At 41.8% G+C, this 25054-nt stretch overlaps 1 protein-coding gene across 1 annotated transcript in view; it reads right to left on the bottom strand.

Annotated features, from left to right (window-relative positions):
- LOC124605129 (neurofibromin) overlaps window positions 1-25054 on the bottom strand; it is a 459490-nt gene that overhangs the window by 184304 nt on the left and 250132 nt on the right. Inside the window, exons 36-39 of the mRNA XM_047136614.1 lie at window positions 21433-21616; window positions 21112-21247; window positions 7989-8150; window positions 7311-7569 (exon numbers count right to left, since the gene is read on the bottom strand). Of these exons, the coding sequence (XP_046992570.1) occupies window positions 7311-7569; window positions 7989-8150; window positions 21112-21247; window positions 21433-21616 (741 nt within the window). The remainder of the gene's footprint in view (window positions 1-7310; window positions 7570-7988; window positions 8151-21111; window positions 21248-21432; window positions 21617-25054) is intronic.

The raw sequence follows: 25054 nt of genomic DNA, 5'->3' as shown, positions 1-25054 counted from the left end.
ACACAAATGCAACTCACACGCAGGACTGCAGTCTCAGGCAACTGTAACCTCACTGTGAGAGCAGCAGCACCAGTGCATGATGGGAGTGGCGACTCAGTAGGGGTAAGGAGGAGGCTAGGGTGGGGAGAGGAAGGGATAGTACATTGGGGGGGGGGGGGGGGATGGACAGTAAAGTGCTGCAGGTTAGACGGAGGGCAGTAGAGAGGGGACGAGGGGGGCGGGAGGGGGGGGGGGGGAGGGGGAAGCATCAGAAAAAGAGAGAAGTAAAAACACTGAGTATGATGGTGGAAAGATGGCTGTGTAGTGCTGGAATGGGAATGGGGAAGAGGCTGGATGGGTGGGGGCAGTGACTAATGAAGGTTGAGGCCAGGACGATTACAGGAAAGTAGGATGTATTGCAGGGAGAATTCCCACCTGCGCAGTTCAGAAAAGCTGGTGTTGGTGAGAAGGATCCATATGGCACAGGCTGTGAAGCAGTCATTGAAATGAAGGTTGTCATGTTTGGCAGCGTGTTCAGCAACAGGGTGGTCTACTTGTATCTTGGCCACAGTTTGTCTGTGGCCATTCCTGCAGACAGACAGCTTCTTGGTTGTAATGTCCACATATCATCAGCACAGTGATTGCAGCTCAGCATGTAGATGATATGACTGGTTTCACAGGTAGCCCTCCTTTGATCAGATAGGTGATGTTTGTGACCAGACTGGAGTAGGTGATGGTGGAAGGATGTATGGGACAGGTCTTGCATCTAGGTCTATAACAGGGTTATGAGCCATTAGATAAGGGGTTGGAAGTAGGGACTGTGTAAGGATGGACAAGTATATTGTGTAGGTTCGGTGGACGGCGGAATACCACTGCACAATGAGAGGTAGTCGAAACCCTGGCGGTGAATGTAATTCAGTTGTTCCATTCCTGGGTGGTACTGAATTATGAGGGGAATGCTCCTCTGTGGCCAAACAGTGGGGCTTTGGGAGGTGGTGGGAGACTGGAAAGATAAGTCATGGGAGATTTGTTTTTGTACCAAGTTGGAAGGATAATTACGGTCTGTGAAAGCTTCAGTGAGACCCTCGGTATATTTCTCACCTTCTGCCCCACTCCCAAATTCAGTCACGCTGGACTTGTTAAAGATCTCCTCTCCTTCTCCTGATTCCTACAGTGGAAACACTTTTACGTCACCAACCCTACCAATTGTCAGATTCTTCCACCTACACACCTTGCCACCCCATTCCAGAAATCCAACAAGATCTCCAATCGCTACTCAAATCCTTAGTCGCATCTCTTTATTCAACCCTACCACTCTCCGCACTCCTACCTTCTACATGCTTCCTGAAGTCCATATACCTAACCACCCAGGATGCCCCATTGTGTCTGGTTACAGCGCCTCCACTGAGAGAATTTCTGCTCCCATAGACCAACACCTCTAATCTATTATGCGGGACCTACCCTCCTATGCCAACCTATTCATGGGCCATCTAGAGGAATCATTCCAAAAAATCTCAGAATCCTAAACCCCTCACCTGGTTCAGATTCACTGATGACATCTTTGCAATCTAGATCGATGGTGGTGACACCCTATCCACATTCCTCTACAATTTCAAAAACTTCTCCCCTATTTGTTTTACCTGGTCCTACTCAACCCAACAAGCCACCTTTCTAGATGTTGACCTCCAACTCAAAGATGGCTACAACAGTACCTCTGTCCATAGCCAACCTACTAACCACCAACAATACCTCCACTTTGACAGCTGCCATCCATTCCATACCAAGAAGTCCCTTCCATACAGCCTAGCCACCCGTGATCGTAGCATCTGCAGTGACGAGCGGTCCCTCTTGGAATATACGGAAGGTCTCACTGAAGCCTTCACAGACCGTAGTTATCCTCCCAACCTTGTACAAAAACAAATCTCCCATGTCTTATCTATCCAGTCTCCCACCACCTCCAAAGTCCCACCGACCAGCCACAAAGGAGCATTCCCATCATAACTCAGTACCATGCAGAGCTGGAGCAACTTGAATTACATTCTCCACCAGGGTTTTTACTACTTTTCATCGTGCCCTGAAATGAGAAATCCTATCCTTCCCACCCCTTCCACAGTGGTATTCCGCCATCCACCGAACCTACACAATATACCTTCCATCCTTACATAACTCCTGCTCCCAACCTCTTACCTCAGAGCTCAAACCCCTGAAATAAACCTAGATGCAAGGCCAGTTCCATACATCCTCCCACCACTAGCTACTCCAGTCCAGTCGTGAACATTACCTATCCCATCAAAGGCAGGGCTACCTGTGAAACCAATCATGTGATCTACAAGCTAAGATGCAACCACTGTGCTGCATTCTATGTGAGCCTCACAACCAACAACCTGTATGTCTGCATGAATGGCCACCGACAAACTGTGGCCAAGAAACAAGTGGACCACCCTGTTGCTGAATATACTGCCAAACAGGACGTCATTCATTTCAATGACTGCTTCACAGCCTGTGCCATATGGATCCTTCCCATCAATAACAGCTTTTCTGAATTGCGCAGGTGGGAACTCTCCATGCAATACATCCTATGTTCCTGTAACCCTCATGGCCTCAACTTTCATTAGTCACTGTCCTCACCCATCCAGCCCCTTCCCTGCTCTCAATCCAGCAGCACACAGCTGTCTTTCACACTCAGTTTTTTACCTCTCTCCTTTTCCGCTACTCCCCCCCCCCTCCCCCACCTCTCCACTGCCATCTGTCTAACCTGCAGCACTTCACTGTCCGCCACCACTACCATACTATCCCTCCCCCTTCTTGTCCTAGCCACCTCCTTACCCCCATCCAGTCGCCACTCCCATCATGCACTGATGCTGCTGCTCAAGTGTGGTTTCAGCTGCCTGAGGCTGTAGTCATGTGTGTGAGTTGCATTTGTGTGTGTGTGTGTGTGTGTGTGTGTGTGTGTGTGTGTGTGTGTATGTGTGTTGTTGATGAAGGCCTTAATGGCCATAAGCTTTATTTATTTGTGTCAGTCTTTTTGTTGTGCCTGTCTGCGACTCAGCATCTCCACTATATGGTGAGTAGCACTTTCTTTTTCATAATACTGTTACATTCCTTCCTGAATTTTTCATTGTTCTATTATAAAATTTCATTTCTAGAATAATCTTGGAAGGTTACAACAGAAAAAGTAGGAAAAAAACTTTAGCATCTGAAAAGCCCTCCACATAATGGATCCAATATACGAGCTCACTGCGGCAATTGATCCAATAGTGAAATAAAATAATATAATTTCTTAATTTATAGACATATTAAGAAATTCTAAATATATGGGAATATTCCCCCATGAACCATGGACCTTGCCATTGATGGGCTGGCTTGCATGCATTAGTGGTACAAATAGCTATACTGTAGGTACAACACAATGGAGGGGTATCTATTGAGAGGCCAGACAAATTTGTGGTTCCTGAAAAGAGGCAGTAGCCTTTTCAGTAGTTGCAGGGCCAGCAGTCTGGATGATGCACTGATCTGGCCGTGTAACATCAACCAAAACAGCCTTGCTGAACTAGTACTGTGAATGGCTGAAGGCAACGGGAAACTACAGCTGTAATTTTCCCTGAAAACATGCAGATCTACTGTATAGTTAGGTGTTGACGATTTCCTATAGGGTAAAATACTCCAGAGGTAAAATAGTCCCCCATTCAGATCTCTGGGCAGTGACTACTCATGAGGATGTTGTCATCAGGAGAAATAAAACTGGCATTCTACATATTGGAGTGTGGAATGTTAGATCCCTTAATCGGGCACGTAGGTTAGACAATTTAAAAAGGGAAATGGATGGGTTGAAATTAGATATAGTGGGAATTAATGATGTTCGGTGGTGGGAGGAACATGACTTCTGGTCAGGTGAATAAATGGCTATAAATACAAAGTCAAATAGGAGTAATGTAAAAGTCTGTTTAATAATGAATAAGAAAATAGAAATGCAGGTAAGCTACTATGAAAAGCAAAGTGTATGCATTATCATAGCCAAGACAGACACGAAGCCCTCTACCACAGAAGTACAAGTTTCCACGCCAACTAGCACCACAGATAATGAAGAGATTGAAGAAATGTATGATGAAATAAAAGAAATTATTCAGGTACTTAAAGAAGATGAAAGTTTAATTGTGATAGGGGACTGGAGTTTGACAGTAGGAAAAGGAAGAGAGAATTTTGCACAGAGAATAATTTAATCATCGCCAACACTTGGTTTAAGAATCATAAAAGAAGGTTGTTAATGGGGAGGAGACCTGCAGACGAATCAGATTTTGAATTGTAAGACATTTCCAGGGACAGAGGTGGACTCTGACCACAATTTACTGGTTATGGACTATACATGAAAACTGAAGAAATTGGAAAAAGGTAGGAAATTAAAAAGATAAGACCTGCATAATTTTAAAGAACCAGTGGTTGTTGCAAGTTTCAGAGGGGGCATTAGGCAATGACTGACTAGAACAGGGGAAAGGAAATACACTATAAGACTAATGGGTGGGTTTAAGAGATAAACTAGTGAAGGTAGCAGAGGATCAAATAGATAAAACGACAAGGCCTAGAAAAAATCTTTTGATACCACGAGAGTAATTGAATTCAATTGATGAAACGAGAAAATTTAAATAGCAGCAAATGAAGGAGGTGGAAAGGAATACAAACACTTAAAAATGAGATTGACAGGAAATGTAAAATTGCTAACACCCAAACCTCCAGATGTCAGACACTCAGATCAATATCAAACATTGTGTGTCAATAGAGTATCAACCAGAACACCGATCTAGTTCTTGTTGTGTCCTGTCATCCAGGAGAACATGTGTAAATGGTAATTAAAAAAGTAACACCAGAACTACGGAGTATACAAGAAGCGCATGAGTGAGATGCAAATGTCAACATCTTTGGTAGGTGAGTTGGTAGAGCATCAGATCATAGTACTAAAGGTCCCGAGTTTGAAACCCACTAACTGCAATTTTGAAAGCGATAATATGGAAAGGAAATTGGAAGTAGATGAAGATGAAATGGAAGATACAATACTGCAAGAAGAATTTGACAAAGCTCTGAAAGATCTAAACTGAAACAAGGCTCTGGAACTAGATGATATTCCACCAGAATCATTGAAACCCTTGGGAGAGCCAGCAATGACAAAACTATTCCATCTGGTATGCAACATCTATGAAAAAGACAAAATACCGTCAAACTTCAAGAAGAATGTAGTAATTCCAATTCCAAAGCAAGCATTTGCTGATAAGTGTGAAAATTAGTGATCTATCAGTTTAACAAGTTGTGGCTGCAAAATACTAACACACATACTTTACAGAAGAATGGAGAAACTGATAGAAGCCAACCTAGGAGAGGATCAGTTTAGATTCTGCGATGAACACATGAGGCAGTGCTGACCCTAAGACTTATCTTAAAAAGTAGCTTAAGGAAAGGTAAACCTACTTTTATAACACTTGTAGACAAGAGAAAGCATTTGTTAATGTTGACTGGAATATTTTCTTTGAAATTCTGGAGGTATCAAGGGTAAAATACAGGGACCAAAAAGCTATTTACAACTTTTAACAAACTAGATGGCAGTTGTAAGAGGCGAGGGACATGAAAGGGAGGCAGTGGTTGAAAATGGAATGATACAGGATTGTAGCCTGTCTCTGATGTTACTCAATATGTATAGCCTATCCCTGATGTTACTCAATAAACAAGCAGTAAAGTAAATCAAAGAAAAATCTGACATTTGCTGATGACACTGCAATTCTATTAGAGACAGCAAAGGACTTGGAAGAGTAGCTGAAAGGAATGGACAGTGTCTTGAAAGGAGGATATAAGATGAACATCAACATAAGCAAAACAAGGATAATGGAATCTATTCAAATTAAATCACATGATGCAAAGGGAATCAGATTAGAAAACAAAACACTTACAGTAATACATAAGTTTTGCTCTTTGGGCAGCAAAATAACTGATGATGGCTAAAGTAAAGAGGATATAAAATGCAGACTGGCAATGGTAAGATAAGCATTTCTGTCTTTTCTGAAGATATTTGTCTGGAGTGTAGCCATGTATGGAAGTGAAACATGGACAATAACACCTGAGATAAAAAGAATGTGGTGCTACATAAGAATGCTGAAGATTAGGTGAGTCGACCACATAACTAATGACAAGGTATTGAACAGAATTGTGGAGACAAGAAATTTGTGTCACATTTTGAGCAATAGAAGGGGTCGATTGGTATGACACATTCTGAGACATCAAGGGATCTCCAATTCAGTACTGGAACGAAAGTGGTGGTGGTGGTGGTGGTGGTGGGGGGGGGGGGGGGGGGGGTAGTGGGATTGGGAGTGGGAGTGGGGGGGGGGAGAAGTGGGGGGGGGGGGGGGGAGCAGGGGGAGACCAACAGATGAATGCAGTATGCAGATTCAGGAAGATGTAGGTTGCGGCAGTTATTCAGAGATGATAAGGGTCGAGGCTCACACAGTATAGAGGGGCTTGGAGAACTGCATCAAAGAAGTTTTTGGACTGAAGACCGCAACAACATAGGAATATTAACTGCAATTACTGTGTTCTATATTATTACTGAAAATGTAGTTGAATGATATTTCGACAATTTGTAGGAAATGTGCAAAGCACATGGTAACCCTGTAAGTAGATAAAGTGAGTAGCAGCTAGGAAATGTAAGGGTGAGAAACCTGGATTAATCCATTAGCCACTCATGGTGCTCCCTCAGATTGACTGAATTTATATTACAACTCTGGTGCTTCTGAACACTATGTTTGCTCTCTCCCTCTTTTCACACTCACACACACACACACACACACACACACACACACACACACACACACACACACAACTAACATACGCTGTCATCAGTAAAGTTAAAACTGTGTAATATCAGTAAGTATATCATACAAGATAATAACTAGTTTCAAGAAAAACCTTCTGAATGAGATTATTTAATAATTTAGTCATAAGTAGGAGTTACAGTTACTCTAGATCTATTAAAAAATACTGTTCAATGCTGTAACTATGAAGCAATCAATCCCCTAAATACATAATTAATATTGTTAGCTATGCAGTAAACTGGCTTATTAGCTACAGAGTATGTGGCAAACTGCACGTCCCTTACAGATCTTAAGATTTTTTGGCACAAAATATGAGTACAACTTTAAACCCTGGCATCACTTGCGTGCAAAAAGATGCAAGTTTAAGCAAAGATAACTGAACTGACATGAACAAATGTAAAAATTAATCTTTTTTTGAAATAACTAGCATTCAACAGAAAATAATTAAAGGAAACATTCACTAGTTTGCATTGCACTTACCTGAAAAGGAGGGCTTTGTACAAGTACACAGAGAGTGTATGATATTAATAACAAGGCCGTGAGTTGCAGCTCGCATACTCAGGGATCCTGAGCAGACTAAGAAAGTCACAGCATGAAAAAGATATGGTAAGTGGGTGGCCACATCTAAGCAGTTGTTGAAAGACAGCATAAGAAGATACCTTGCCAATATAGCTATGTCATCCCACATCATATGCTGCTCCAGGAGAGGTGTGGGTGATGAACATGTTTTGTCTAACACCTAGAAAGCAAAACAGAAGAAAATATTAAATCAATCACATCTAGGAATAAATAAATAAAAAATCACTCACAATCAATAAAATCATTCTGTTTACAATCTCACTATTTCAGGAGAGAAAGAATATAATGTAGGAAACTATAAAAGAGCAAACATAGAATAAATATGTTCGATGACTGGTCATCATGTTTTTATTATCAGGTATCAGACTGAGAGATGAAAGTACTTTGGTCAACAAGATGGAACTTATTACATTCTTAGTTCACTTCCTCAAGTTTCATATTTACTTTACCTCATATGAAAAATGCTTACTCTCTCTTATCTTTGATACTGGTAATGTAGACAGAATATAACATCATGGAAATAAGGTACAGATTACCAGTGCATAAATGTATTCACCAATATTAATTACTGATATTTACCCGGCACAGGCGCCCAATTACTTTTTTTGCTACAAGCTGAACATTTGCAGATGCCAGTGCAACAGCTGTATCTGCCATTATGTCAACCATCGGTGACCCCAGCCCACCAGTAACTGATCTGTGAATGAAGCTGTCAAGTACCATATCTATTAGTTCTGGTACCTGAAACAAGAAAGAAATTGATCACGATAATGTCTTTCTTCGAAAAGCAAAACTATATGGGAAAGTATAGCAGTAGAAACATTAATCTTAAATATAAGAAGAACAAATGTAAACAGAGAAATAACTTAATTATCTCCAGTCAAAAGAGGATTCAGTTGAATGAAAAAGCATGATATTTCACACAAATCATTTTTAATTTTAATTGAAAGATAATACCAGTCACTAGTGAACCTTATCAAACACATCATATTTCCTCTTTAGCAAAAGACATGATCATATTTCCTTGTTTACATTATTATCATTATTTTATTTGATAATTTGTACTCCAACAGTCAAATAATTATTTCATCTAATGATATATATATGACAGCTACAAATAATGGAAGGAATACAGGTAACAACTCACTGTATAGTTGAGGTACTGAGCTGTCATTGCGCACATAAACAATTTTGAAAACATTGCTAAGCTTTAAAATGATGTGCTTTTCCAAGTTAACTAGTATAGAATACGTACACATGCACAAGACACACACACACACACAAACACACACACACACACATACACATGCCCACACCTGCATAGGTACCTTTTCTTGTCTGACTATACTGTACCAGTGCTCCACCTCAACTGTGATGAGAGGTTGAGTTGGATGGAGTGGGTGAGAGGAGAAGGTAATTAACAACTCTGTTGCAATTTATAATTTTCATAAGTCAGTGTGAATAACAACTTCATATACTTCTTCTTTTCAGTTATTAAAAAATGTTTTCTACAGGTCATTACTTCCTTCTATGTACTTGGAAATTCCCAAAAGTGGGAGGTGATTCTTTTCTGTCATCCCAAATAAGATATAATGGAACAGACACAAAGTCATTACAGCCACTGATTTCTTATAAGTCATATTTTATTTTACACTGTCTGCACATTTAACTCACTTTCAGTACCTGTCTTGTCTATGAGTGTCTGGACACTTATTTTGGCACCACTGTCAACCTTCAAATATGAGAAGAATTTCTTTGATTTTTGTGAGAGATCTTGTGATAATATTCTGCAACAGTACTTGTTGAAGGCTTCATGCACTGCTCTCTTGACAGCCAAATGCACTTCATTTAGTACATCCATATCTATAGCCCCATGACTTGTTTTAGCCTATTATGTGTCTTTAGAAGTCTTTTTACAGTGACTGTGTACCATGGAGGGTCCCTCCCAACATGAACTGCTCTGCTATACTCGATTGAATTACTTTGTGATTAATGTTTCAGCGAGTCGATTGGTAGGAGCCAGCCACCAAGAAGTCATAGTTGATTCTCAAGCACCACATGCTCACTGTGTTGCCTGTTTTGTAGGTACATGTAGTGCCTTGTGAAATGTGGCTGGCTGGACGCCACTGCAATCTGTCAGTCAAAAAGTAATTTTAATCAGAGTAGAGATACATATCTATCAAGTGCATCATTAACTATTCTTCTACACCTGACCACAGTTGTCCTACATGCTCCTTACCAGAGCTAAATGATTTGAGCTCCATATTGAGATATAACCTACTGCCTCTTTTCTAGTTTGCTGAAAATGTAAATCCTTCTTATGTTTGTTTGCAAGGCCATCTTCTGCAGCATCTATTGTTGGTTTCTCTCTCTTAAGCTTACTGCAAATAATTACAGATAATTTTACACCAAACACATTTTGCTTTTGTTTACAAAGTATCTTTTATAGTCATTCTGCAGATATGGATACATATTTTCGTAGATTTTCAGTTGATTTAGATTAAAAGCAGTATTTCTTTATAAAGTTGGTGTGCAATTTACTTACGGTGTTTCTGCCATTTGTTCACATTTTCTGCAAAACACTGCTTCTTCTCTCTGCTTCCCTTTGCTTCAACCTCCACTAACGAACAGAGAAGGAGCAACGGTTTGCAAAATTTGTGAAGAAGAGGCAGAAACACTGTAAGTAAATTGCATGCCAACCTTATAAAGGAATACTGTTTCTCATCTAAAACAACCAAAAATGTACAAAAATATGTATACATATTGGCAAAAAAGACCACACAAGATGCTTTGTAAATAAAAGTGAAATGAGTCTGGTGTAAAATTCTCTTTAATAAATTGCAGGAAGCTCAAGTGGAGAAACCAATAATGACTGATAAATCCTTCTACTTATTTTACTTGCCCTTTGCAATTTGTTAATCACATCTGCTACAACTGCCTCATGTTCGGTGATACCAATTTCTATGTGGAGTTTCTCAAAGAGGTCAGGTCTATTTCCTGCTATTAGATCCAATACATTTCCATTGTGGGTGGGTTTCCAAACAATCTGTCCAGGGTAATTCTCAGGGAATGCATTTACTACTGCTTTACAGGATGTCCGGTCATGCCCACCACTTACAAAACTGTAATATTCCCCAGTTGATTGTTGGATGATGAAAGTCTCTTCCAACAATAAAAGTAGGATTTGACTTCTTATGTACTTGTGAGAGCTTGGGTTTTCTTCGAAGTTTTTGGATACATCTGAAGACGGGTCTGAGGGTCAATAGAAGGATCTAATTACAAGTTTGTGCCCACCTTTGATACTGAGTCTTGTCATGAAAATCCCACAAACAATTTCAATTTCTGTCTTAGTGTATTTGAGTTTCTCGTCTACTGCGACAAATACACCCCCTCCATTTACAATTAGCTTCTCATTTTGATACAAGCTTAAATTCTCTCCACATATCGCATTGCTATCAGTTTTGTGTTTTAAGCCACTTTCTATATCAAGTATAATGTGAGCTGCACAGCTGTTTAGAACTATTGTAAATGCTGCCATTTTGCTGTGAATGCTTCAGCAATTAATAACTAGGATTTTAATACTCTTGCCTATAGCGGGCATTTCTTTGGGTCGTTTAATCAGTAGAATTTTAATATTCTTGCCTATAGTAGGCAATTCTTTGGGTTTTGTACTGATACTTCTGGGTCTCATACAGCTGAAATGTCTGGAAAGAATGAAGAGCTGCCTCATCTAAAAAACCCTTGTGTACACCCTACACACTGTCAGCCACCTTTGTCACAGCCTCTAGTGTATAGTGTGCACCTGACCCAGTTACAGGGACCCTACATTTCCAAGTCCCATGGTGCAAGTCTAGAAGGTTGCAGCCTCGCCTGTCACAGAACCATTGAAGTCTCTGATTCAAACCTCCTGCTCACCTCAGAACCAAGAGGACACGACTATTTCTGGGGACAACGCTGCAAATCGTGAACATCAATGAAACTTCATGAGTAAGGCTGGTCTTCTAAACTTTTTCTCCCAGTTGCTGGAATAACGCAAGTATGACCTCAAAGCCCAAATGACAGGCATGGTTTGTTCCAGTGAGTGCCACAATCAGCAGCTGGTTACACCCTGTTCCCTCACAAAATGACCCCTTCAACATGTTGAATGAGGCCCCCAGGCATTCACACTGAATATACCTGGTGTTCCTTCCTATCCCTGGAGGGTACATTATTCATCATACATTTGAACTGGTGATGATTAATCGACCCCTTCCCTTTTGTGTTTTCTTTGTCCTGACATGGGACACAGTAAGTTTCCCAGCAGGCAGCAGGCAAAGTGGGTCTCACAACCTCAGATTAAGATTCAGTGGAACACAGCAGCTCGAACTTATTGGTTAAGGTATGACACCCTGACTTCTCCATGGTACCTGTTTCCCCTGTACAAAGCACCTAGCTCTACCAATGACACACCACTCACCACTCACAATCAAATGGATGAGAAGTGATAGATCCCATACTTCCTGTAGTGGAGACAGGGTACTCAGAAGTTACAGGAGGTAAAGAAATCTGCTTGAGAACTAAATTCTTCAAAAACTACACCAATATCATATCATCTTGCAATTATCCCAGTACCTTGCCCACAAACAAATCTTCCAGGCAGCATCTCTCATTTCTCCTCCCATCATTACTGGCAGCAAAGTTCTTCATTCCCTGCATTTCAGAAGCACCCCTCTTGTTACACATTACCACCCAGGCCTTGAATACCTCAGTAGATTACTCTGCCAGAAATAAGGCTTTCTCTGACTGAACTCTGAAATGATATTATCCCCCCACACTCCGTAATGTCTCAAAATCCTCATAAAACCTTGTTATATTGACAGACCATCACCTGAAATTCAAGACAGCTATTGCAGCAACCACTGTCTGGGTAAAACATGCTGCATGTGCCCACCCATTAGCTCTTTCTCAGGCCCCACCACTGGCAACACGTACAACATTACTCAGGGATACATGTTTGTAGTTTAGCAGATGATACATTGACTGCACATATTTCAGCACAGTGATGACCATCACTAAACTGTCAGAATGTAAGAATGAGCAAAGATGAACTGCCTGTCTTAGGCACACCCAGTAATTACTACTGAACACACTCTAGAGCAGGCTGTTCCAACCGAGCTCCGGGAGCCGAAGCGCTCTGAAGCGCTCACTGCGGCAGCTCGGAGCCCACATGGAGGGGGAAAGTGAACTCACTGCCCCCTGGCCGCATGCAGCCGCAACTGACGCAATAATCCATGTTCAATGATGGCTATGACTAGCCGCGGGGGCCCTGTACCTCTATTGGAGGATACCTTTCTATTCATTGAGAGGAATGGTCGTCCGCAGTGTCTTGTATGTCATGAAGTATTTAATTCTGCGAAGAGGTACAATATACAGCGACATTATACACGTCTTCACGCAGCGCACTACGATCAGGTAGAAGGCATTGCACGCAGAGAACTGGTAGCCAGTCTTAAGAACGATGTACCAGGAGACGTAAGTTTAAAAACAGTTTCGTAATACGGAGGGTATCAAAACATGCAACATAGTTCGTGTTCTGTAATGCGTTTATAATTTTCAGGTGAATGAGAGCGGAGAAACACTACTGAATCTGCAATTCGAGCAAGCTCCAGGGTCGCTCACATCATTGCGACGAGTGGCAAGCCGTTTTCGGTGGGACCACTCGTAAAATCGTGCATGGTACCTGTTGCGAATGTTTGTTTCCAAGGGAGGTACAGGCAATTGAAGAGGTTTGCCTGTCGAAGCAAACAATGTCTCGTCGAATCTGGACATGGCAGCGGATTTAGAGACAGCTCAGGAATAAGGCGGAGAGGTTTGTTGCATTTTCTCTAGCGCTTGACGAAAGAACTGACATATCGGACTGTGCTCAGCTTGCAGTCTTTGTGCGTGGTGTCGACATGGAGCTGCTAGTAACTGAAGAACTCTGGGATGTGGTACCACTCGATTACACCGCAACAGGATGTGATATTTTTGAAGCTGTTTGTGAATCAGTGGACAATATAAATTTGCCGTGGGATAAGCTCCATTCTGTAACGACAGAATGATCGGGCGTAACCAAGGTTTTGCTTCTCGTTTGAAAAATAAACTTGGGGACGAATTCGGGAAAGACATTTTGACTCTTCATTGATTTATTCACCAAGAGGCACTGTGTGCTGAAATAGTAGAGCTAGGTGGCGTAATGAAAGATGTCATGAAGTGTGTGAATTTTGTGCGGCGTCACAGTATGAATCATCGCCAATTCAAAGGATTCCTGAAAGATATGGAAGCGGAGTATGGGGATATACCTTACCACAGTACTATTCGTTGGCTGAGTCGGGGAAATGTTCTAGATGTTTTCTTTGCCATTCGTGAGGAAATATCCCTTTTCCTCTAAACCAAAGGGGAAGAAATGCGTTGTCTGAAAGATATAAAATGGACATCAAACCTGGTGTTCCTAGCTGACGTAACTATGCAACTGAATAATTTAAATCTGTCATTGCAGGGCAAAGGGTAGCTAATCGTTGACATGCACGACCAGATCAAAGCGTTCATGGAAAAGTTACGTTTATTTGAGAGGCAGATGAGTAATGGACATTTAACGTTCTACAATCGTCTCGCTTCTTTAAAACTAACTGAAGGTACTACTTTCGGCGATTATCAAGCAAAGTTAAAGCAGCTCATCACGTCGTTTGAAACACGATTCCGAGACCTCACTAGTTTGGAAATGGAACTTCAGGTGTTCAGCACTCCTTTTTCAGTTTCCCCCCGATGACTTGTCATGGTCACTTCAATTGGAGATTATTGATTTGCAAATTTCAACTTTGTTGAAAGAGAGGTACTACAACTCGTTGGATTTGTCACGATGGTATCGTTCATTACAGCAAAAAACATTTCCCAAGCTTCACAACAATGCCGCTCAGATGATGTGCATGTTTGGATCTACGTATTGTTGTGAGCGGCTTTTCTCAGCAATGAAAAGAGTAAAAAGTAAGGAATGATCGTTTGTTCAGGATGCAACAATGAAGGCCATCCTTCGCATTAATGCTGCAATTACTTTGACGCCTGATATTTCCGATCTTGTAATGAAAAGAAAATGTCAAGCTACAGAGGCCCAATAAATTTGGTATGCAATTTCTTGCAAAACAGTTGTTTCTTATTTATTTCCTGAACATCGTATTTCCTGGTGTAGCATGTCACCAGACTTAGCAGCTAAGAGTATGAAGTTGTCGATCTTGTAAGACGCAGCTGGCACATCAAAACGCTTGCCTTGCCGCCTGCCTCAGCCAGCCGTGCCGGCCCATTTGAATGGTCGGTCACAGCGAGCGACATGGCTCCCTGGAGCAGGGAGCGCTCCGCGGCTCACAACGGAGCCGACGAGTTGGAACAACCTGCTCTAGAGCATGATTCACAAGACTTGAATGTCAGCTAATGCATGTAGGCTATTTGTATCATCCAAACCAGCATTTCGTCCTCTGAGTTCTCAAGATGGGAACTTACTCACTTTGCTACTCTCTTGAATTCAGCCTATGTTAGCCAAACATCCACCTTCTTCCCCCCCCCCCCCCCTCCCCACCCCTTTCTCCACTGGCTATTGCATTTTTGTGGATGTTTTATTATTTATTATTCCTCTGCTTTATTCTAATTTTTCCTTTCTTTACTTTATGTGTAACTTTCTTAAAACTTGTTTTTTTTCTTGTTTATTTTACCCATCTTTGTTTCTCTCTCTCTCTCTCTCTCTCTCTCTCTCTCTCTCTCTCTCTCTCTCTCTCTCTCTCTCTCTTCTATCATTCCTAAAGTTAAGGTGGTTATTAAAGTATTATCATTGTTCTCATATTCTTTCAAAACATTTTCCTTCATATTTGACTACCTCTCTCCTCATACTTAGAGAGGCCCTTTTAATCTGGGTGAACCCAGAGCTCTGCTCTCGTTTCTTCACTTTGCTTTTGACAAATCACCCCAAACATTCTCCTGTTATCTATCCCACGAGTACAGTAAGCATTTTTTTTTTTTTTTTTTTTTTTTTTTTTTTTTTTTTTTTTTTAATGTTCAGTACTATGAAATGTGACTGAGTACCACCCAGGACTGGAACAACTGAATCACATTCTGAGCCAGGGTTTTGACTACATCTCATCATACCCTGAAATGAGGAATGTCCTACCTACTATCCTTCCCACCCCTCCCACAGAATCCTACACACCATTGTAATGGTACTTTGACTACGGCGCCTCTGCCAATACAAAGATATAATTCACGATCGCGCACACAGAAGAGCGCTGCGCCAGCGACCGATTTTTATAAACAATTTTGTTCTTTTTTTTTTACTTTTGCGTACGTTTTGTTTTTAACAGCTAATTGATGACTCTCTCTCTTGTCTTGATACGAAAGATGTGTATTTTTCCACGCTGTGTTGAATGTGCTTTTGGGTGGAAATTAAAATTATATTACAAAGCGAGGTTGTTTCAATAGTGATTCGAGGTGGTTATCGCCAAATTTGTGAATTGATCATGACAGTGACAACTTGAAGAAGTTTTCAACAGACGGAGAAAAGTGAAAGACGAGTCGTCCTACAAGGGAATTAGGAGGACAGCCATGAAGACTATATTGTAATTAGTACTGCGTTTCTAACAAGGTTATAAGGTAAATTTCCACTAGTTTCTGATGCTATTTCTGTACAGTCGCTTTTTGTAGTGTTGCCGACTCGGTCTGCCATGCACGGTCAAATTACAGCACTATTTCAATCAATAATACGAAGTCCGCCTTATCTGTAACTTAAACCACCAAAGTTCAAAACCCAATCAGATTTTCTATTTTATATTTTCACGGCAGAACCCCGAGTAAAGGAAACACTACACCATATAGTGGACGTGTTGAGTCCCAGTCAGACACAACAAAAAGACTTACTTCAAGTAAGCTTTCAACCAAAAAGCATTCTTCTGAATAAGAAAACACACACATACACACACTTTCACGCAAATGGAACTCACATACAAATGACCACTGTCTCAGGCTGCTGAGGTCAGACTGTGAGCAACTGTGCATGATGGGAGAAGAAGCTGCATAGTGCTGGAATGGGAACAGGGAATGGTAAAGGACAACGATTAATGAAGGTTCAGGCCAGGGGGAGGGGGAGGGGGGGGGGGCACGAGAACATAGGATATATTGCACAGAGAGTTCCCCGCTGCACAATTCAGAGAAGCTGGTGTTGGTGGGGAGGATATAGATGTCACAGGCTGTGAAACAGTCACTGAAATGAAGAATGTCGTGTTGGGCAGCATGTTCAGCAACTGGATGTTCCATCTGTTTCTTGACCACCTGCTTCGTTAGTGCCCATTCATGTGGGACAGATAGGTTGTTGGTTGCCATGCCCATGCAGAATGAAGCACAATGGTTGCAGCTTAGCTTATAGATCACATGATTGGTTTCACAAGTAACCCTGCCTTTGATGGCATAGATGATCTTTGTGACCGGATTGGAGTAGGCGATGGTGGGAGGACGTATGGGGCAGGTCATGCACCTAGGTCTATTACAGGGATATGAGCCATGAGGCAAGGAGCTGGGAGCAAATGTTGTGTAGTTATGGACAAGGATACTGTGTATGTTCGGTGGGCAGCAGAATACCACTGTGGGACAGATGGGAAGGATAGTAGGTAGGATATTCCTCATTTTAGGGTATGATGAGATGTAGTCGAAACCTTGGCTCAGAATGTGATTCAGTTGTTCCAGTCCTGGGTGGTACTCAGTCACAAGGGGACTGCTCCTCTGTAATCTGAAGATGAGACTTTGGAAAATGGTGGGTGACTGGAGAAATAAGATATGATAGATCTGTTTCTGTGTATGACTGGGAGGATAATTATGGTCTGTGAAGGCCTCATTGAGACCTTGGTACACTTTGAGAGAGAATGTTTGTCACTACAGACATGAAGGTCACAGTGGTTAGGCTGTACGGAAGGGACTTCTTGGTATGGAATGGGTGGCAGCTGTTGAAGTGGAGGTATTGCTGGTGGCTGGTGGGTTTGTTATAGACAGAGGTACCGCTATAGCCATCTTTGAGGCGAAGTTGAACATCAAGGAAGATGGCTTTTGGGTTGAGGAGGAGCAGTTGAAGCAAATGGAGCAGGAAGTGTTGAAGTTCTGGAGGGATGTGGATAGGGTGTCCTCACCCTCCATCCAGATCAGGAAGATGTCATCAGTGAATCTGAACAAGGAGAGGGGTTTGGGATTCTGGATGGTTAGAAAGGATTCCTCTAGATGGCCCATGAATAGGTTGGTATAAGGTGGTGCAATGCGAGTGCCCACTGTCATTAACCCAGATTTGTTTGTAGTTGAGGCATTTAAAGGAGAAGTAATTGTGGATGAGGACATAGTTGGTATAGTTGTAGGTTTGGAATCTGTCAAGCATTGGGAAAGGTAGTGTTCAATAATAACGGCAAAGCCATGGGGATTAGGGTTGTCAGTGTAAAGGGAAGCAGAATCGATAAAGACAAGCAGAGCACCAAGTAGTAAAGGAACAGGAACTGTGGAGAGTCTGTGAATGAAATGGTTGGTGTCTTTTGTATAGGTAGGCAGGTTGAGGGTAATATGCTGATGGTCGCCTACGAGAGCAGATATCCTCTTAGTGGGGGCACTGCAACTAGCTCCAACAGGGCATCCTGGATGGTTAGGTTTATGGACTGTCGGAGGCATTTAAAAGATACCAGTGCAGGGAGTGGTAGAGGTGAGGAGAGAGATAGACTCTGGCGAGTGGATCAGGGGCTGGCCTACGGATATGATGAGAGACTGGAGATCCTAATGGGTTTCTGGAATAAGGTCACTGTGTTTGTAGGTGGCTGAATCTCCACCAGATAGTCCTTACAGTTCAAAACAATTGTGGTGGAGCCTTTAACAGAGAGTAGGATTATAAGATTGGAGTCAGTTTTTAGGTGGTACACTGCAGTTCTTTCTCAGTAATTAGTAATCCATGACCTAAAAACTGATCCCAACCTTATAATCCTGACTGCTGAGAATGGCTCAACCACTGTTGTTTTCAACTGCATGGAAAACCTTGTAGAAGTACTTCGCCAGTTGTCATATTCGTCCACCTACAAACCCAGCCACAGAGCTCCTGACAGTGGTACCATCACTGTTGTTTTGAATTGCACAGATTACCTAGTGGAATGTCTTCGCCAGCTGTGAGATTCGTGTACCGACAAATCCAGCCACAGTGACCCCATTCCAGAAATCCAGCAGGATCTCCAATCTCTCATCCTATCCTTAGGCCCATCCCAGAACCTCTCCCTAGAGTCTATCTCTCCCGTCAATCCCACCACTCCTCACACTCCTCCCTTCTATATGCTTCCTAAAGTCCATAAACCCAAGCACTCACAATGCCCCATTGTGGCCAGTTACTGTGCCCCCACTGAGAGAATCTCTGCTCTCATAGACAAACACTTTCAGCTATTACCTCCAACCAACCTTCCTATAAAAGGTACCCACCACTTCCTTCACTGACTCTCCACAGTTCCTGTTCCTTTACTATATGGATTGTCACTATTTACGCTACTTTCCTTTACACTAACATTCCCAACGCCCATGGCTTTGACGCTACTGAACACTGCCTTTCCCAACACCAACCCTAAACCTCCTTCCTAGTCATCATGACCAACTGTATCCTCACCCACAATTATATCCTCACCCACAATTACTTCTCCTTTGCAGGCAACAACTACAAACAAATCCGGGGTGGTGCAATGGGCACCCATATGGCACCATTCTATGCCAGTCTATTCATGGATAATTGGAGGAATCCTTTCTAATCACCCAGAATTCCAAATCCCTCACCTGGTTCAGATTCACTGATGACATCTTCATGATCTGGATGGAGGGTGAGGACACCCTATCCCCATTCCTCCAGAACCTCAACACCTTTTCCCTATTAACTTCACCTGATGCTCCCCAACCAAGAAGCCACTTTCCTCAATTTTGAGTTTCACCTCAAAGATGGCTACATCAGTACCTTCATCCAACCACCAGCAATACCTCCACTTCGACAGCTGCCACCCATTCCATACCATACCATGAAGTCCCTTCCATACAGCCTAGCCACTATAGCCTTCACATCTGCAGTGATGAGCAGTCCCTCTTGAAATATACCAATGGTCTCATTGTGGCCTTCACAAACCATAATTAGCCCTCCCAACCTAGCACAGAAAAAGATCTCCCATGCCATATCTCTCCAGTCACCTACCACCTCCAAAAGTCCCATCGTCCAACCTCAGAAGAGCACTCCCCTCGTCACTCAGTACCACCCAGGAATGGAGCAATTGGATCACATTCTCCGCCAGGTTTTCAACTACCTCTCATCATGCCCTGAAATAAGGGATGTTCTACACTATCCTTCCCACTCCCCTTTACAGTGGTATTCTGCTGCCCACCAAAGCTATATAATATATTCATCCATTCCTACACAACTCTTGCTTCCGACCCCTTGCCTCATGGCTCATATCCCCGTAACAGACCTAACTGCAAGACCTGCCCCATACGTTCTCCCACTGCCACCTGCTCCAGTCCGTTCTCAAGTGTCACTTATGCCACCAAAGGCAAGGCTATCTGTGAAACCAGTCACGCAATCTATAACATAAACTGTGACCACTGTGCTGCAGACTACATGGGCATGACAACAACCTGTCTGTCCACATGAAAGGCCACCGACAAACTGCAACCAAGAAACAGCTGGACAACCCAGTTGCTGAGCATGCTGCCCACATGACGTTCTTCATTTCAAAGACTGCTTCACAGTCTGTGCCATCTGGATCCTTCCTACCAAATAAGCTTTCCTGAATTGCACAGGTGGGAAATCTCCCTGCAATATATCCTATGTTCTTGAAATCCCACTGGCCCGAACCTTTGATAAGTCATTGTTCTTTACCCATCCATCCCCTTCCCTGTTCCCATTTGAGCACTATGCTACACAGCTTTCTACGCCACCAACACACACAATGTCTTTTTATTTCTCTCCCTTTCCAATTGCCCTCACTTGGCCACTGTCTAGCTTCCCAACTGCACCTAGATGCCCTACCCTCTCTCCACCTCATCCCTGTATGCTCCCACAATCAGAAGTTTACCATCCCCCACCCCTACCCTACTATCCTCACCCTCCCAGCCTCCTCCTTACCGCAACCACCAAGACTGCTTCTCCCATCATGTGCAATCGCTTGCAGTCTGGCCTCGGCAGCCAGAGGCAGTTGTCATGTGAGGGTTGCATTTGTGTGAAAGTGTGTGTGTGTTCTTATCCAGAAGAATGCTTTTTGGCTGCCTGTGACTCAACATTTTCACTATATGGTGAGTAGCAATACTGTTATTCTTCCATCCTGTATTTTGCATTTTTTGATTTTTTTATATTCCTATTAATTGTAATGAGGTTTGTGCCTTCTGAATGTAAGCACTGGTCAATCAACTTAGTAATGAATTAGTCAACAGCACATGACAAGCATTCAGATCTGGTAGATGTTAGCTGTCCTGATGACTTTTCTTCTGTGTAAAAGGGAAAACAGCTTGTTGTTAAATTCAGAAAGAGACAGGAAAGCATGAGAGATATTAATTGCAAGGTTACATACTGGCCATCCATTAGTCTCTCTGAGAATTTAACAATTCCCTGAATGTCAATTTGCTTTTTTATAAACTTAATATCTTAGCCACATATTACACTCACTTGTCCAATGGAACCCCAAATTTTAGCCTGAATTGATGGATACATTTCTTCTTCCTCTATTGTTAAAATTATAAGTTTTTCTAAAATCTGAGCTACTTTCTGTTGCCTCTTATTTTCATCTGATGGCTTGCAAAACCTGAAAATGAAAATCAAACAGAGACTTAGTATATTAAATGTATTATTTTTTCTTAAAAAGTACTTAATAAAAAAATCAAGCAAATCAAAATAAAAGATAAAATCATGCAATCTATTAGTAATGTTCATTTAACATACTCTTGATAAGCATAAGCAGATAAACACATAAACTGCAAGTAATTTTACCTCACAAGATTTGCCAGCCAAGGAGTCATATACTCTAGACATAAGTGCTTCAGTTCAATTGTTGACACTCTGAAACCTTGGATACATTCTTCAAGAAACTCTAATGTTAGGTGTGGTTCGTTGGTAGCAAGTTTTTCACTCACTGACTTAATAAAGATGGTGTTGTTTGATGGAATACAGAGACCTACAAAATGATATACATTAATTTTCATCTTGTAGCATTGGCGTAACTGCAATTTTGAGACACTACAGCACTCATCAGTCACTAATTTCATACATACTGTGTACTGCCCCTTAAAGCATGTTATGAGATAGCTTGGAGAGGAGTAATAATTGTGGTAATGGAAAGTCTTTGGTGAATATAAATAACGGAAGAAGTAGAGGTAAAAACTAACCATATAGTTCAGGGGTTAAGTGGTTGACAGGCACAGAAAAAAGGCAAAAATGTTGCTAGCTTATGTGCAAATCCTTCTTTGAAGGTAACAGAATACACATCCACACACGTAGGCTGATGAGCCAAAGCATATTGACCTCCTGCTTGACAGCATGTTGGTACACATTTGGGAAGCAATATAACAGTAATTCACGGATTCAAGAAATTCTTGGTAGGTTTCCTGAAGTGTGTGGCATCAGATGTCTGCATGCACACAAGTCACGCAATCTTGTAAATTGCTAGCCAATGGTTTATGGATGCAGAACTGGCTGTCGACAGCATTCCAGATGTGTTCCACTGGGTTCGTATGAGGTTAATTTGGTGACCAAGACAAACACTTAAGTTCACTATCCTACTCCTCAAAACACTGTAGCATGATTCTGGCCTCTTGACATGGACAATAATCTTGCTGGTAGGTGCCATCACCACTGAAGAAGACATCAAATAAGAACTGATATAAATGGTCTGAATAATGTTCATGTAATTCACAGCTGTAAAAATGCCTTTGACTACTACCAAAGGTCCACAGAAGCCCAAGTCAGTTGTCCTTTTTAGCATAAAACTGGCCCCACTGGCCTGCATCCACAGTATAGAGCATGTTTCGAGCAGCAACTTGCCAGGATGAAGATTTATACAGACATGACATTCGACATCTTGTAACAATAAACACATTTCCTCCAACCAGGCAATACATTTCCATTGATTTATAGTCCAATCTCAATAACCTTGTGTCCACTGAAATTATAACTGATGATGTTGCCAACATTGGGAATGTAAAGGGGTTGTCTACTGCAGAATCCGATGTTCAACTATGTGCACTAGACAGTGTGATCTGAAACACGTGTTCCTACACCAGTGTTGTACTCTGTCATCAGATCTGCTACAGATCACCATCTATCCTGCTTCACACAGTGGGCAAGCGCCAACCTCTCAAGTTCTGTGACAAAATGTAGACATCTGACACCTTCAACTTTTATAGTCCTGTCTTCCTCAGTTGCGTGTAATATTACGGTATATTAATAATTTTTACTTATGGACCGTCTGACAGCAACTGAATAAAACACAATTTTAGTGCCATACGCGTTTCGCCTTTATTTTCTGCAAGGCATCATCAGTGGCAGGTTGCGTGGACAATTTCTTACATATTACGCTCCTGTTGCATTTTTGGTGTTGTTCTTCTTCTTATGAACGCCAATTTGCAGTTTTTTTCTCCATTCCACAACACTGTGCACTGAACGCTTGTTTTAAAGCAATGTTTTGGTTTCTGTTGCCGACTGTCATTTTGACACATCACGCAAAACTTACTTCATTTTGACAGTCGGCAACAGAAACCAAAACATTGCTTTAAAACAAGCGTTCAGTGCATAGTGTTGTGGAATGGGGAAAAAAACCGCAAATTGGCGTTCATAAGAAGAAGAACAACACCAAAAATGCAACAGGAGCATAATATGTAGGAAATTGTCCACGCAACCTGCCACTGATGATGCCTTGCAGAAAATAAAGGCGAAACGCGTATGGCACTAAAATTGTGTTTTATTCAGTTGCTGTCAGACGGTCCATAAGTAAAAATTATTAATATACCGTAATCTGACACCTTGTTATCTACTTGTGGTTTCACTGTCCTTCAACCACTTTCCACAGATGCTCGCAACAGTAGGCCGTGAACAGCTAACCAGATTGCCACTGTACGGTGCACGGTCTGCCACTGTACGGTGCACGGTGGATGGTACCCCGTACCACTACTACTCATGTTCTTTTCTTTTCCAATTGCAAATAGAGTCATAATTTCTCCTGTCTTATCTTCAAAGTCATTACACACAACATATGCTGACAGCAGTAGAATCATTCGGCAGTCAGCTTCAGATGTCAGCTCTCTAAATCTTCTCAATAGTGTCGCCTTCCCTCCAGGGATTCCCATTTGAGTTCCCTGAAACCTCTCCATGACACTTATGTGTAGTTCTAATCCACTAACAAATCTAGCAGCCTGCCTCTGAATTGCTACTTTAGTATTCCACATTAGTACCAATACAATAATGTAAAAGAGCAAATTATAAAAGAACATACATGTTATTCTTATCAAAACAGCACTTGAAAATTTAAAAAAAATTAAAAAATGAAGCAATATATATGTACAGATACAACTTACCACCATATACTGATGCACAAAACTTAAGGACAGAAGTAAGTATTGCATGATGTGTCATTGCCAACATAGCTCAATGTCACTTGGACCATACATAGAAAGAACTGCTACAGTACAGTACATCAAGTAACAGAAAGAATTTTTTAATCAAATGCTGTAATTTCACTGAAGTCACTGAGATTTATGAAGATCCCCTGGACATTAAAAAACACGAGACATGGTTCTTAAGATCACTATGAGCAATAACGCAGGCTCTGTAATGCGTTCCCAGGCTGGTCACAAGGTTGGCAAGGAGCACTTGTGGTAGCACATTCCGTTACTCCACCAGCATGGCTGACAATTGCTGGATAGTTGTTGATATGGACATGTTGCAATATGACTCCCCAACCTGTTAGTAACATGTTCAGTCTTATTTTGTCTTGTTTGATGGGATTTAAATCCAGGAAATTGGCAGGCCAGTCCAGTCACCCAACATCCTCTCATTCCAAGAGGCACTCTGCCCGTAAGCCAGTCCATTTACCAAACGTCTTCTCATTCCAAGAGCTCCTCCATCTGTGCAGTTCAATGAGGTTGCAGATTGACAACCATAAAAATACAATCAGAGCTGAATGCACCCCTGAAAAGACACACATGGTGAAGGCATACAATGTCACAATAATGTTAACCAGTGAGTGCGGCATTTTCAAAGATTTGGAGGTCAGTATGCCCATGAAAAATTAAGTCTCCCCACACTATAACACTTGGACCACCAACACAATCACGTTCAACAATGATCCTGGGTGCATTATGTGCTCCCACCTCTTGCCATATGAGGATACATAATGCACACAGGAGCATTTTTGAACATGATTGTTTTGGTATTGTATGGAGGCTTAATGTTACATGGCTGTATTGATCTCCAAATCTCTGAACACAGTACACTCCCTGGTCAATGTTATTGTGACGTCCTTCCACAGTTGTGTCTTTTCTGGGTTGTATTTGACACTGACTTTATGTTTATGGATGACAACATGGAACACACAGCACAGCGCAGGTAGAGAAGCTCT

This window comes from Schistocerca americana, chromosome 1 (genome assembly GCF_021461395.2).
Source record: "Schistocerca americana isolate TAMUIC-IGC-003095 chromosome 1, iqSchAmer2.1, whole genome shotgun sequence".
Classification (NCBI taxonomy): Eukaryota; Metazoa; Arthropoda; class Insecta; order Orthoptera; family Acrididae; genus Schistocerca; species Schistocerca americana.
This window is presented reverse-complemented; position numbering and strand designations above follow the sequence as displayed.